The sequence below is a fragment of the Scardinius erythrophthalmus genome, assembly GCF_964197995.2.
Source record: "Scardinius erythrophthalmus genome assembly, chromosome: 2".
NCBI classification, from domain to species: Eukaryota; Metazoa; Chordata; class Actinopteri; order Cypriniformes; family Leuciscidae; genus Scardinius; species Scardinius erythrophthalmus.
Window position 1 is genome coordinate 7,378,581 of NC_138222.1, and position 13,654 is coordinate 7,392,234.

Sequence of the window (13,654 nt, forward strand, 5' to 3'; positions counted from 1 at the left end):
ATATATCATATATCATATCATATCATATCATATCATATCATATCATATCATATCATATCATATCATATCATATCATATCATATCATATCATATCATATCATATCATATCATATCATATCATACATTAACATCATCTTTTGCTTCCCAAGATGTTTTAAGATGTTCTGAGAGAAACAAACCAACTTCCCTGGATGCCTGTCAAGATCATTAGTACCTGCTCTTTGCCCTCCAGTAGAAAGTTCACAAGTGGGGGTGTAAGACGGCCATGGCCTGTAACAGAGGAGAAAACACCACCCCAAATACCATTCTAGGTGCATGGTCTCTGATAAGAGCATCATGTTAATGTATCATCCTCCCAAATGTCTGGTACTTCTGGGACTGATCTTAAGGTTACCCAAGCCTGTAATATCCCAACAACATGCCGATCTACATGAGCTAATAAAAATGTCATCTTGATCTCCTTTGTATAATTTATGCTGTACCTCTTCTCCATTGTTCTCCTCTGTGAAACAGCAACAGATTTATCAGAGTCCCCTGGCTCAGAGCTCATCCTTGGCTAGACTGCATATTTTCAAATGGCTTATGTCAACATTAGCGACCTTTAATAAGCTGCGTTCTCACATGCAAATCTTCATCTTACCATGGATTCATGCGATTAACATCTTCAACATCTCAGCGTCAGGTTCTCTTAATCAAATAAGGAACACAGGAACACTTGTCTGTCAAATTAGTCGTCCGTTTCCTCTCGCAGCCTGCAATAGGACATCAGCGCAAGTGACTTTATCCACATTTCCTTCGTCTCAGAGAGGTCACATCAGAGTGAGGCCTGAAGAATGGCCTGTCTCACCATGAGAAATAGAGGAAAGGCAACATGTTGGCCATCATAAGGCTCACTGTTTATTGTTTGCAGCTTTTTGTGTCCCTGTCTATGTATGGGTCAGAAATGTGTAGCCATTCCAAAAGATAAGTAAATGTCACAAGGTCAGGACAAGTTTTACTGGATGCCTCACAAACAAGATTATGAATGTGTTGTTGTATTTGGCAGGAGACGACACTGGGATTCTATGGAACAATCAGGAGCAGGTAGTCATTCCTGTAGGCAACATGCTAGAAACCACTCATAGCATGACGATTCAACATGTCACGCGTTCACGATTACTTGTTACGTTTCTAAAACGGGTCGAATGGAATGACAAGTATGCAATTGACTTCATGTTCCTAAACATTTCATCCTCAGGTATTTGGTCAACAGGACAGACAATGTGAATTTTCATATCTTGTTCCTGTTTATTGGTGCGTATCAGAGTTTGACACAGACATAATGGGAACGCTGACCCCGACAGCGCTGCGGATATGTCTGTTAATGGTTGCCTGTCGGTTTTTGCAGAGCGTGTGATTTATAGTCTCAGTGGTATGTTGATGACAAACAAAAACAGGAACTGTAAACTTTTATCTCTCACTCTTTCCGACGGCTCCCGTTGAGGAGTTTGCTGTATGATTTATGTCTCTATTTCATAATTGCCATTCTTGAGGCATTTTTGCATCATCATGATAAGAGACAAATATGCAAATGAATTGCACCCACTGATAGTGTTGTTTATTTGCATGTGTTCTCTGTGTTGTTTAAACGCCAGATTCACTGAGTTATGTAAAACTACGGAAACGAGTCCAGAAAGTCACAATTTCAACACATTGATAACGACCAGCAGCTTGTACATTATATTTGTTTTTCATGGCTTCTTTACTTGCCAAATAAGTAAATAAAATCATGGACAAGATATATTGGTTTTATTATTTTACTTGTAGATTAACTTAAAAAAAAATTGCCCAAGAAACACAATCCATTATACTGTAGCAATTGGCCGAGAAACTAGATGAAGATTGCAGCAATATAATAATAATTTATGTATTATTGGTATTACTCTGCAAGCTTTTTAATGGACTAGTTATCTAACATATTTAGTTATGGTGGAACATCTATTTTATTTTAATTTTTTTAAATCTGTTTTTCATCTATTAAGTTCTTCTGTCCTCAATAGGTGTCAATTATCATTTCCTTAAATTTGCACTTTTGTTAATTTAAATTCAAGATCTTTCCTGTCAGTGTTTTGTCTCAAGATTCACACCAGTAATGTTTTTTCTTTTCTTTCTAAGGCACATTTATAAAAGCTACTTAAATGTCCTAATTGAACTAAGGCCTAATCCTGGCTTAATCAAAGCCCTGTCTGTGAAACCAGGCCCTGATATTATGTGAATATAATAATATTATTGCAGTCACGTTCTGTTTTGGTTTAGTTTTCCCTGTTTAGTTTTCCTGAGTTTATTTGTTACTATGGTTTTCTAATTCTAATTTCTAGTTCTTGTTCTGTTTATTATCTTCCATGTGTATTTAAGTCTTGAGTTCTGTCTGTTCGGTGTCGTTAACTTTATGTTTGGTTCGCGATTCCTGTTCTGAGTATTTTTGGATTGTAAATAAGACTCATCTTATTCATCGTGCTTGCTTGCGTATTTTGCGATGTATGTGTCGTGATAAATATCATATCATGAGGTAGCGGATGATATTCAGCCCTTTCTGTTTTCAGGAACGGTTCTTGAATACATTTGAAGAAATGTTGCTCAGCAAATGTTACATTAGTAATTGTGCATTTGTGCTTTTTTTTTTTTCTGTTCCAGGAATCCAGAATGTTCTTAGTCTCTTTTGTGCGGTTCTGACGGAGCACAAGGTTTTGTTCCATTCTTCCAGCTATCAGAGACTAGGAGAGGCATGTCGTGCCTTAGAGACCCTCATGTTTCCTCTGAAGTACAGGTGGGTCAACATCGAATGTTACTGATATACCCAGAATGAGTGACCTTAAGTTGCCTTGATAACAGCATCTCATTTCATTAGCTTCATTTTAAGCCAATCTAGTTCAATCTAAGTGCGTTGCGTAAAAACTAGGACACTGCTGTATCAAATGAAACTTACCAAAAAAAGCTTGAAATAATGTGTGCTCTTCACATATGATAAGCGTGTAATTTTGCAAACAGTTCTATTTTTAGGGTCTTTTGCAATAGTATGTACTATTTTTATGCTTGGTATGTAATGAGAACAGTCTGATGTTAACATCTGCTTGACATGTTGATTGTGGTTGCCTAACTCTCATTTGGACCACAGTTACCCCTACATCCCCGTCCTCCCATCTCGACTGCTGGAGGTGTTGAGTTCTCCTACGCCCTTCATCATCGGAGTGCATTCCATGTTCCAGAGCGAGATCCAAGAGCTGGTGAGCTCAAGGCCTTACAGAAAGACATTTTTCAATCTGTCTTAAAACAGTTGGTCAGATTCTGGTAACAATGATTGGGTTTTGGTTTCTGTTTACAGCTCGATGTGATCATTGCTGACCTTGATGGAGGAACAATAAAAATCCCAGAGTGTATACACCTCTCACAGCTTCCCGAACCCCTGTTGCACAATACTCAAAAAGCACTGTCCATGGTAAAAAAAAAAACACACGCACAAAAAAAACACATTTTACACACACATTGTGATGTTGTGTCATTTCTTTAATGTGCCAGTTGGTTAGCATTTAAAGGGATAGTTCACCCAAAAATGAAAATTCTGTCAGTAATTACTCACCCTCATGTTGTTCCAACCCCGTAAGACTTTCGTTCATCTTCGGAACACAAATTAAGATATTTTTGATGAAATCTGAGAGCTGGATCACTCCTCCACAGGCTTATGGACACTATAACTTGCTGGCCCAGAAAATGTATTAAAGACATTGTTAATATAGTCCAAGTTACTCCAGTGGCTCAATCTTAAGTTTATAAAGCGACGAGAATACTTTTTGTGCTCAAAAACAAACAAAAATAACGACTTTATTCCACTTTTCATTTCCTTCTCTCTGGGCCTCGACTCTTTTCACGTAGTGTAATAGCGTAGCGCGTCTGTGTTGCACATCACCACGTAGGCTCACTATTGGCCGATGCTGGTCATGTGTGATACGTGGTGACGTGCAACACAGACGCGCTACGCTATTACACTACGTGAAAAGACTCTAGGCCCAAAGAGAATTCATAAATACATTCTGTTTTGTCACTGTCTGATGGAAAACACTTTTGTTATTATCACTTTTTACTGTTGACTATTCCTACTGTTTGAATTGCTCATCAAAATGACCATTGGAGGGATGTTTAGTCTGATTATCTATATAACAAGTATATCCACTAACTTTAAGAAGTGTGCGTCAAAACCTCGTATGTTCTGGTTTCCTCAGCTGTCTGGCTGTCACTTTACACTTGAGTCTGTAGTTCATGTGTTAAGCCCAGAAAACGGATTTTGAGGTAGAATAGTAAGTGAAAGCTCAGATTATATTAAATTAATTCTACAACAATCAGTAATCAACCAGCTGAGTACTGGAAACATGAGCCATTGAAACCCAATCAAAAAAAGTTCAATTCAAATATCTAACAGATTTGTTATGATAGATTGTACTAAAGGTTGACTAAATTGTTTTGATTCATTTTGTTAAGATTTTTTACGAGAAAGATCTTTTCCATGCTCTTGATTTTTTTTTTTTTTTTTTTTTTGGAGACACATTATGTGTTTTTCATCTGACAGTAATGATATGAAGTTAAGTTAGGACTTGAGCCAGATCATAGACTCTTAGGACTAGGCCTTTTTTTGTCTTGGGCCAATACACTTCCACCTAGAAACCATCCTGAACCCTAGTAACCACATAGCAACATCATGGTATCACCACAACACCCTAATATCACAGTGGCCAGGTTTGCACAGGAATCACCATCCATATTTTATATATGAAGAATTCAGATGCAAAAGCCTCTAAGTGCGATCTGAAATTTCCTTCTAGAATGATCATTTTTATCAAGCTTGTATGTTTATGTTCACTTATTTCACTTTAATGGCAATGAAAATGACCTATTAATTGTCATTAGAGTGAAATTACTGAAATTAACTATACGAGCTTGATAAAAATGCTCATTTTAGAAGAAAATTTCAGATGGCTCTTAGAGGCTTTTGCATCTGAAGTCTTCTATTAAATAATTATTTACTATTAAATAATATTATATATAATATAAAATCTCTCTCTCTCTCTCTCTCTCTCTCTCTCTCTCTCTCTCTCTCTCTCTCTCTCTCTCTCTCTCTCTCTATATATATATATATATATATATATATATATATATATATATATATATATATATATATATATATATACAGTATATCAGGGGTCGGGAACCTTTTTTGACCAAAGAGCCATTTTTTCATTTTTGGATAATGCATTTTTCCAAAAGAGCCACAGTAGGAAAAAAAATTGCCTATATATATATATATTATTAAAGTTAATATTAAAGACGTGCTTTTTTCAATAAAAAATTCAACCGTAGTAATTATTATTAATATTATTTAATTATTAATATTATTAACAAATATTCAGCAAACAATAAATAAGTTGGAATATGGAATTAATTCTGCAGGGCTTTATATATTTATTAACTGTGAGGTTGAGTACCAAGTGATGAGCATATACCATTTTGTGTGCGTGTGAGAGAGAATGAATGCACACAGTACTATCTGCTGTGTTTACGTGAATACTCGACTTAGCATTTTGATATATTTCTGTGTTTATTTGGCCGTTTAGGCGCGCAACCGAAGACAAAGGCTGCTTGTCCGTGTTGCGCTCGGAGCGCGCGCACAGTATCCTGTCAGTTCTCTTTCGCGACTTATCGCGCTTTTAATATTTCTTTTCAATATAAAGCACATCCTGTTCTTTTCTTTCTCATTCATTCATGTTTTGTTTTTAATAACTTTAAACAGAATCGTCAACTGAAATCTGCGCGGATTATCAAAAATACGACACATTTATAGGACATAAAGGGTCTCTGCGGCAAAAGTGAAAGTAGCCTACCAGCGGGTGAAATGTCTCTATGCGCAGCAAAGCACCCGTTTCAATAAAATGTTATATTAAAGTTTATAAAGTCTACTTTTACATTTTTGCTGCTGTTCTAGAATGGGTTTCGCCAGCTTGAATCCCAGTGCAGGAGCTGTAGGTTACCACAGAAACGTAAGCGGTTAGTTGATTGCTGTGGTGACTCGTGACACTCGCGAACAGCACTGAACACGCACTTTTGCCGGTACAACTTTAATATTATTATTATCATAAACTTTTCATTAACTTCAGTAGGCTGTACTACAACAAGGGAATTGTAATTGGTTGCTTTTTCTGCAGAGAGCCGATCTCTGTTGATGTGTTTTAATTGTTTTTCATCGATGGTTTGTTGGTAAAGGGTTAGAGACCTCGCGAGCCACATGATTTTTGCCAAAGAGCCAGATGTGGCTCGCGAGCCATAGGTTCCCGACCTCTGCAGTATATATTACTAAATATATTACTGTAACTATTTGCTTTTGCTAGTGGTGCATAAATTCTTTACACTTCACCTTTAAATCACATATTTCATAATTTTTCCTCATTAGCTAATCTGCATTTTCCACATACGTGTTTTTTTTGTTTGTTTGTTTGTTTGTTTGTTTTTTACACAGAATTGAAAGATGATTGTGACTAGAGACATTCCTTAAGCTATATTTGCACCATTTGTCTTGTTCCCTCAGATAGCAGGACATTTCCTCACTGTAAATACCTTCTTTGTCTTCAGGTTTTGCATCCAGATCTGGAAGGAGCAGATAATGCCTTCCCACCCCCTCGTTCTGCTCCATCCAACCTCAAACTGCTGGTAAAAGCCTTATATGTCTATTTTTCGCTTTTACAATCTCGCAAAGTAACATGTTAAAGTTGCGGACACACATATGGCCGACACGGGAGTCAATTATTGGGTCTTCAGGGGGCAGAAATATCTGTTTGCTAAAGGAGTTTGAACTCCCATCACGTACGCAGTTTATTTTGAGACGAGAAAATTTTCACGCTGACTCATTCCATCCTCATACGTTCGTCTGGAATGATTCTCAGTCCCTTCTATTCTGGCTTTCTTGTGTTTGACAGGATAAGGAGGTGAGAGCGGTCTTCCTGCGCTTGTTTGCACAACTCTTCCAGGGCTACCGGTCCTGTCTGCAGCTCATTCGCATCCATTCCGAACCTGTGATTCACTTTCACAAGGTGAGAGGAGGGCGCTGATCGGCAACTTTATGGTGTTAAAACTCATTTGCAGAGTAAATCCCATCAGCCCATGAGCGATTAGGAGCAATTACTGTCATCATGCCAGATCATTCCAGCAAACCTGCAAAAAGACTTTCTCAAGTGCTTGCATAATGACTGTACGAGAAGGATCTTCTTACTAATTATGTCCAGGGTTTTCAACAAGGGGTCTATAACAGTTCAGCAGGGGTCTGTGGACAGATATACAGTACACTATAAAACACATAAGATAATCTTTAAGAAGTTTACCAATGTATTATATATTTGAAAATTAATTACTTGTAAAAGGAGTAATTCTCTCAAAAATGCAAACGTAGTCATCATTTACTCACTCTCACCCGTATGACTTTCTGTGGAACACAAAAGGAGATAAGCATTGTAATAGTCACTCAGTGAATAGGAACTGTTGCTTTCAAGCTGATAGGGATGAAAAAATGCTACAAAAAATGATGAAAGTAGGCCATGCAATGCTTCCGCTATATGTCTAGTCTTTTAAAGTCAAAATTTAAAGCAAGACACTACTGGTAAAACCTGTTCTACTGGTAAAATCAGTTTTGAGATTTTAGGCTATTTTGCTTCCATAGCATGTCTTCTTTCAGACTAGTGGGAAGAAAACGTTCAAAATACACATTCAAGTTTAATATATTACACTATCTCTTTGCATAGATTTCAATAACAATACATATTTTTTAAGGCAGTTTTCTCAAAATGAGTTTTTCTCCTGTACTGAGCAAGAAATGTCCACTTCGGTGGCACATACTATATTCTGAAGGTTTTACAGATAAGCTTTGTTCTTATATCATTTGCCTGATTTATATAACATTTATTCCTACTGTATAAATTCTGGCTTTTTACAGCATTTTCTGATTTATAAATTCCAAAATCTCCTCCTTAACAACATTTAACTCTAATATGTCAACAAAATGAAACTCTATCCAATGTTTAGATTTATTTTCTGGTTATGTATGCAAATTAGTTAATTAGAAAAGGCCTTATTTGCATATTTAAGAATAACCTTTCATTAAACTTGTAATACATAACAACTGCCTTAATGTACTGTAATTAATCAACCTGGGAAAGATCATATTAGGAGGGATGTCAATATTAATTAACAGTGAATAATGGCATACATTTCTGTTTGTCCCTCACGCAAATCTATCATATATATTCAGAAGACTTTGCATGAGTCATGTGAACGACTGCTATAATACTAAATTGACAAAAATTAAAATTTCTGGGCAAATAAGTGCAAAACATAACATTCTGAAGGTAAAAATGGTGCGTTTTATAATTATAAGTTGAAAACTTTGGATTTTCTTTTGGCCCAGAGTTTCCGAGTTGGGGGTGTGTCAGTGAGAAAACATGAATACAGTCTTTAGTTGACAGTAAATTTGCTCAAAATGTGTGAAGTTATTAATATTTTTTTAAATTTACAATAAAACTAAGGTTAAGTTGCATGTACAAAATAAGATAGTTTTGTACAATTACAATAGAATATATAACTATTCAGTGTACAGCAGTGTCATACATTGAACAAAAAGCAAAAACACCTGATACACATTCTTTATTAATTTTGTAGAATTAGAAAAAAAACTTGCTGTATATTTAAAGGTACACCATCTTGCTCCGAGCAAAGTAATTTGAACTCATTTGACATCATAATTACGTTTTCTCAACTTGTAAATAAGAACTTCACATGAGAAAATATTAATCTGATGACCTGTCATGTTATATAGACTGCCGGACACGCTGTACGGTACAAACAGCTCTGACTGGTTTGAAATACTGCATTGTTTATCTGGCTTCAACTCAAGGCAGCCTGCACTTGTACAAACACCTGCCTTTTTCATAAACACGGTGAGTTTGGGTCTGCGCCAGAGAATGAAAAAATAATCTCACTGAACTCACTAGATAAGCACTGAGCTTTGCCGCGTCCACGTCTTGCTTTGAAGTGCTTCGGTGCTAACGTAAGCGTTCATGCCGATGGTATCGCGGTTCATTTGTTTAAAACACTTTGGTCCGTCGGATTGTCCCTGCAGTGAGCCATATGAAAATCATCAAACTTGCATTCACAAGTGTTATTTCACCCCCCAACCTGTTTTTGTTTGTGTCGGCCGATGTCTCTGTGGCAACGTCTCAATACGAACCCTCATAAAGCACCCCACATGGCTCGCATTATAGTACAAGAATGCTTCACGTCTGGAAACTGAGCATCTTGCCCTGCCAAATGCTTCTAAATTCACTGGCTAATGCTAATGCACGGGATCTGTTTAAAATATACGTATGCCCATCTTATTTTATGTATCTGGTGATGCAGATAACAGACTTTGTTTCTTCTGGAAGTTGTTTTGTTCAGAAAAATCTCTCTGCACCATTTGAATCGAACTTGGCCACTAATTTTCAAGTGGAAGTGGAAGTTTAGCAGATGCTACAATTTTAGTTTGATCACTGACCTTCTTTTCTCTGATATATAGGCTGCTTTCCTAGGCCAGCGGGGCCTGATAGAAAATGACTTTCTGACCAAGGTGTTGGATGGCATGGCCTTCGCGGGATTCGTGTCTGAACGGGGACCTCCATACAGAGCCTGTGATCTGTTCGATGAGGTGCAGTACTTCTTTATCAGAGCTTACTAAGTAATAGAGATGTAGAAGGGCATCATTTATGGGCACTGTTCAGGAAGGTAGGGAGCACAATAAGGATGCCTTTTAAGTTTCTTTCTTTCCACCTCACATGTAATTGCAGTGGTCACACTTTGTTAAGTGGCCTTAATTACTATGAACTTAACCATTTAATACAATATATTTATGTACATACATGTTGGTTTATTGTAACAACATTTAAAGGGTTAGTTCACCCAAAAATGAAAATTTTGTCATTAATGACTCACCCTCATGTCGTTCCAAGCCCGTAAGACCTCCGTTCATCTTCGGAACACAGTTTAAGATATTTTAGATTTTGTTCGAGAGCTTTCTGTTCCTCCCTTGAAAGTCAATGGACGCCATACTGTCCATGTCCAGAAAGGCAGTACAGACATCATCAAAGTAGTCCATGTGACATCAGTGGCTCAATCTTAAGTTTATCAAGCGACGAGAATACTTTTTGTGCGCAAAAAGTAAACAAAAATAACGACTTTATTCCACTATTCATTTCCTTCTCTCTGTGCCTCAAGTGAGTTCACGTAGTGTTTTTGCGCAGCGCGTCTATGTTGTACGTCACACGTAGGCTCACTATTGGCCGACGCTGGTCATGTGTGATGCGTGTAATGTACAACACAGACACTCTGACACTTTATTGTCATTGTTACAGTGTAATTATATATTTAAGTAATGAGTAATATTAATTAACTACATGTACTTACTATAGGGATTAGGATTTGGTTAAGGGTTAGTTGCATGTAATTATGCATAATTTACTGTTATTACTTTGGTAAGTACATGTAACATAATGTAACAAGGACTCTGTAAAATAAAGTGTTACCAAATAAAGTGTAACCCTTTATTTTAATGTTACACGTTGTTACAATGTAATTACATAAGTTATATTAGTTAACTTAATGTACTGACTGTAGGGTTAGGGTTTGGTTTAGAGTTAGTTGCTTGTAATTATGTATTATTTACTGTTATTACTATAGTAAGTATATCTAACTGGTAACTATGTCACGTTAAAATAAAGTGATACTGGTTATTTTGTCATGCAACATTGGTGCCTCTTCCTCAATTCCACACTTTGTTTCATCTGGCTATTTGAAATGCATTTTCTCATTGCATTTGCGTTTTCAGAATATTTTTGAAAATAATAATGAATAACGTAAGAAAAACAAAACAAGATGGAATCAGAATAAAAATTTGTGTCCATTTCATCATGTACTGTATGGCATGATTCAGTAAACAACCGTAATCGGATCGAATCATTGTTAGAGCAAATATTTACTCTCCTACTAAGTAACATCATTCCACAAGAGGAAGATAATACATGCGTGACTCAGCTGAGCGAAATTCCAGCTATTGTTCTGGGCAATGTTAAATCAATTACAGGTGGAAAAAAATGATTTCTTGTAACCACAGATTCATTGGTTTCTACATTAAACTGCTCTGTTTCTGTTCTATAGCTGGTGGCCTTAGATGTAGACCGCTTTAAGGAGGAAGAGGAGAACCTGGTCAAGTTCCAGAAGCGTTTGAGAGATCTGTCAGAGCAACTTTACAAAAACGTAAGCACATGACGCCATCTCTCATGTCAGGTGTTTAAACTTAAGTGGTTGCTGCCCCTTGATGCATGTATTCTCTGTCCTTCAGGTTGACCTTTCATGTGCTCTTTGGTTTTTGCCAAGTTTTCTCTCTTGACACACTTGATGCATAAGATCTAAGACTTCTTTAAAGGGGCACTCTGTAATTTTTTCCTCATTAAAAAGTTTTACATATGTATTGTAAATGATGTACACTCAGGTGACATCAGGTCACCTCAAGTGGGCGGACATGTTGAGGTCACATTACCTTTCAAATACTGATCAGTTTATCTTGATTATTCTCTTGTTATTGGAAACTTTCTCTCACAGAATAAAGTAAACATAAATGACTGTGAATAGCACATTAGTACTCACAGTAGTGTTCAGAGTTATGCTCTTGATGAGTGATGGTGAATTTTGTCCAAATTTTAAAAAACAATAAGCCACTGATCCAGAAAACATCTCTAAATCCTGCATTTGAACAGTTGTGTTGTCATGCATTCTGTAGGAGAACCCGAACCCCCACATGGCCTTCCAGAAAGTGCCTCGTCCCAGCGAGGGCTCGCACCTGCGGGTGCACGTGGTGCCCTTTCCCTTGTTGGAGGAGGAGAGGGTGGAGGAGTTGATACAGGAGGGCCTGGCCAAACAGCACACCGCCCCCATCAGTACCCGTCCAGAGAGGAAGTGTGTGGTGCCCGCCGGACCCCCTGTGGGTGAGTGACGGGGTCATATATATACTGTATATATAATTATCACTTATTATTGGTGCTTTCATATTAATAGTGTTTTTTATTATCAATGTTTACGACAGTTTTTGCTGCTTAATATTTTTCTGGAAACCGTGATACATTTTATTCTTTGATAAATAGAAAGTTCAGAAGTTGAAATCTGTTATTTTTCATCCTTGCTGAATAAATTATTGTTATTATTATTTTTATCTTATCCCAAATTTTTAAAAATGTTCATGTTTCCCACAAAAACATTGAAAATTATTGTTATTCAACATTGATAGTCACCATATTAAAATGATTTCTGAAGGATCATGTGACACTGAACACTGGAGTAATGATGCTGAAAATTCAGCTTTGCATCACAGGAATAAATTACATTTTAAAATATATTAAAATAGAAAACAGTTATTTTAAATTGTAATAATATTTCACAACATTACAGTTTTTTTTTTGTTTTTTTTTGTTGTTGTTTTTTAAGAGACATTAAAAATCTTACAGATCCCAAACATTTGAACGGAAGTATATATAAGATAAGATAATAATATCTTGTGACATGAATTTGACAGGTTAACTTTGGTCAGCATGAAGCGGAAGTTTAATTTTGATTGAAAATAATGAAGACAGAACATTATTATTAAAAAAGAGAAATTTATGAATAGGGTCAGTTTTGATTTCATGCCGACTTAAAATATTTGGGCCACTGCAACTCAAACCCTGATCAAACTCCCCTTCCTGTATGTTTCTAGTATCTCTGAGGACCTTGACTGACTGGACAGGGCAGTGGTCCTCCAGGGCTGGATTGTAGGAACCCTGATTTAGTGTTTGGCAGTTAAAAAATTTTGTAAACCTCTGATTTAGTTATGTAATAAGCATAATGTACAGTCACTGATCATCTCAAGCCACCAAAATGCCGTTGTTGTGTAAATGAACAGCCAGAACGCATTAAAAGTGATCTGTTGATGTCCTGTAAGTTAATATCTAATGATTTTTACAACGAAAAAGCTAGACAGCGACTTTCTTTTAGAGCTGCTATACAGCTAAAACAATCTTTGTTGCATTAATTTCCTATTATCACAGTAAAGCTGCTTTGAAACAGTCTGTATTGTAAAAAGCGCTTTATAAATGAAGGTGACTTAGCTTAACTTAGTAAGCAAAATAAATCTTGACAGGGTGATCATGATCCTGTTGCAAAGCAGAGGATCTTTTATCATCCTGAACGGGGTTATTTTGCTTATATAAGCGGATTAAATCAGTACTTGTTGACTTACATTGGTGTCTTTTATTTTGCCTTTGAACTGTTTTAATCGCAACAAGCCACTTAAGATGGTGTTTCAGTGATTTTATCACAGTTAAGGGGTTTATAGGCACTCTGCTCTGTGTTGAGCATAACAACACATGGCCTCTTCATTTGTTAACGCTTCTTCTCTTTTATGCAGTATCTATCCTGGGTAAGGCCAGCTCGGTGTTTAACAGCGCTCGTAGACTGGAGGTGGTCCGGACGTGCATCGGCTTCATCTTCGACAACAAGACTCTGGAGACAGAGAAGGTGA

General features: G+C 36.7%; 1 protein-coding gene across 6 annotated transcripts in view; it reads left to right on the top strand.

Moving 5' to 3' along the window:
• The window catches only part of sbf2 (SET binding factor 2), a 137,277-nt gene that overhangs the window by 57,074 nt on the left and 66,549 nt on the right, over positions 1–13,654 (top strand). For all 6 annotated transcript variants that reach the window (XM_081393517.1, XM_081393519.1, XM_081393520.1 and 3 more), the window contains exons 7-15: positions 2,674–2,806; positions 3,155–3,263; positions 3,362–3,475; positions 6,655–6,732; positions 6,999–7,112; positions 9,626–9,754; positions 11,260–11,358; positions 11,882–12,086; positions 13,541–13,650. In XM_081393517.1, the coding sequence (XP_081249643.1) occupies positions 2,674–2,806; positions 3,155–3,263; positions 3,362–3,475; positions 6,655–6,732; positions 6,999–7,112; positions 9,626–9,754; positions 11,260–11,358; positions 11,882–12,086; positions 13,541–13,650 (1,091 nt within the window). The remainder of the gene's footprint in view (positions 1–2,673; positions 2,807–3,154; positions 3,264–3,361; positions 3,476–6,654; positions 6,733–6,998; positions 7,113–9,625; positions 9,755–11,259; positions 11,359–11,881; positions 12,087–13,540; positions 13,651–13,654) is intronic.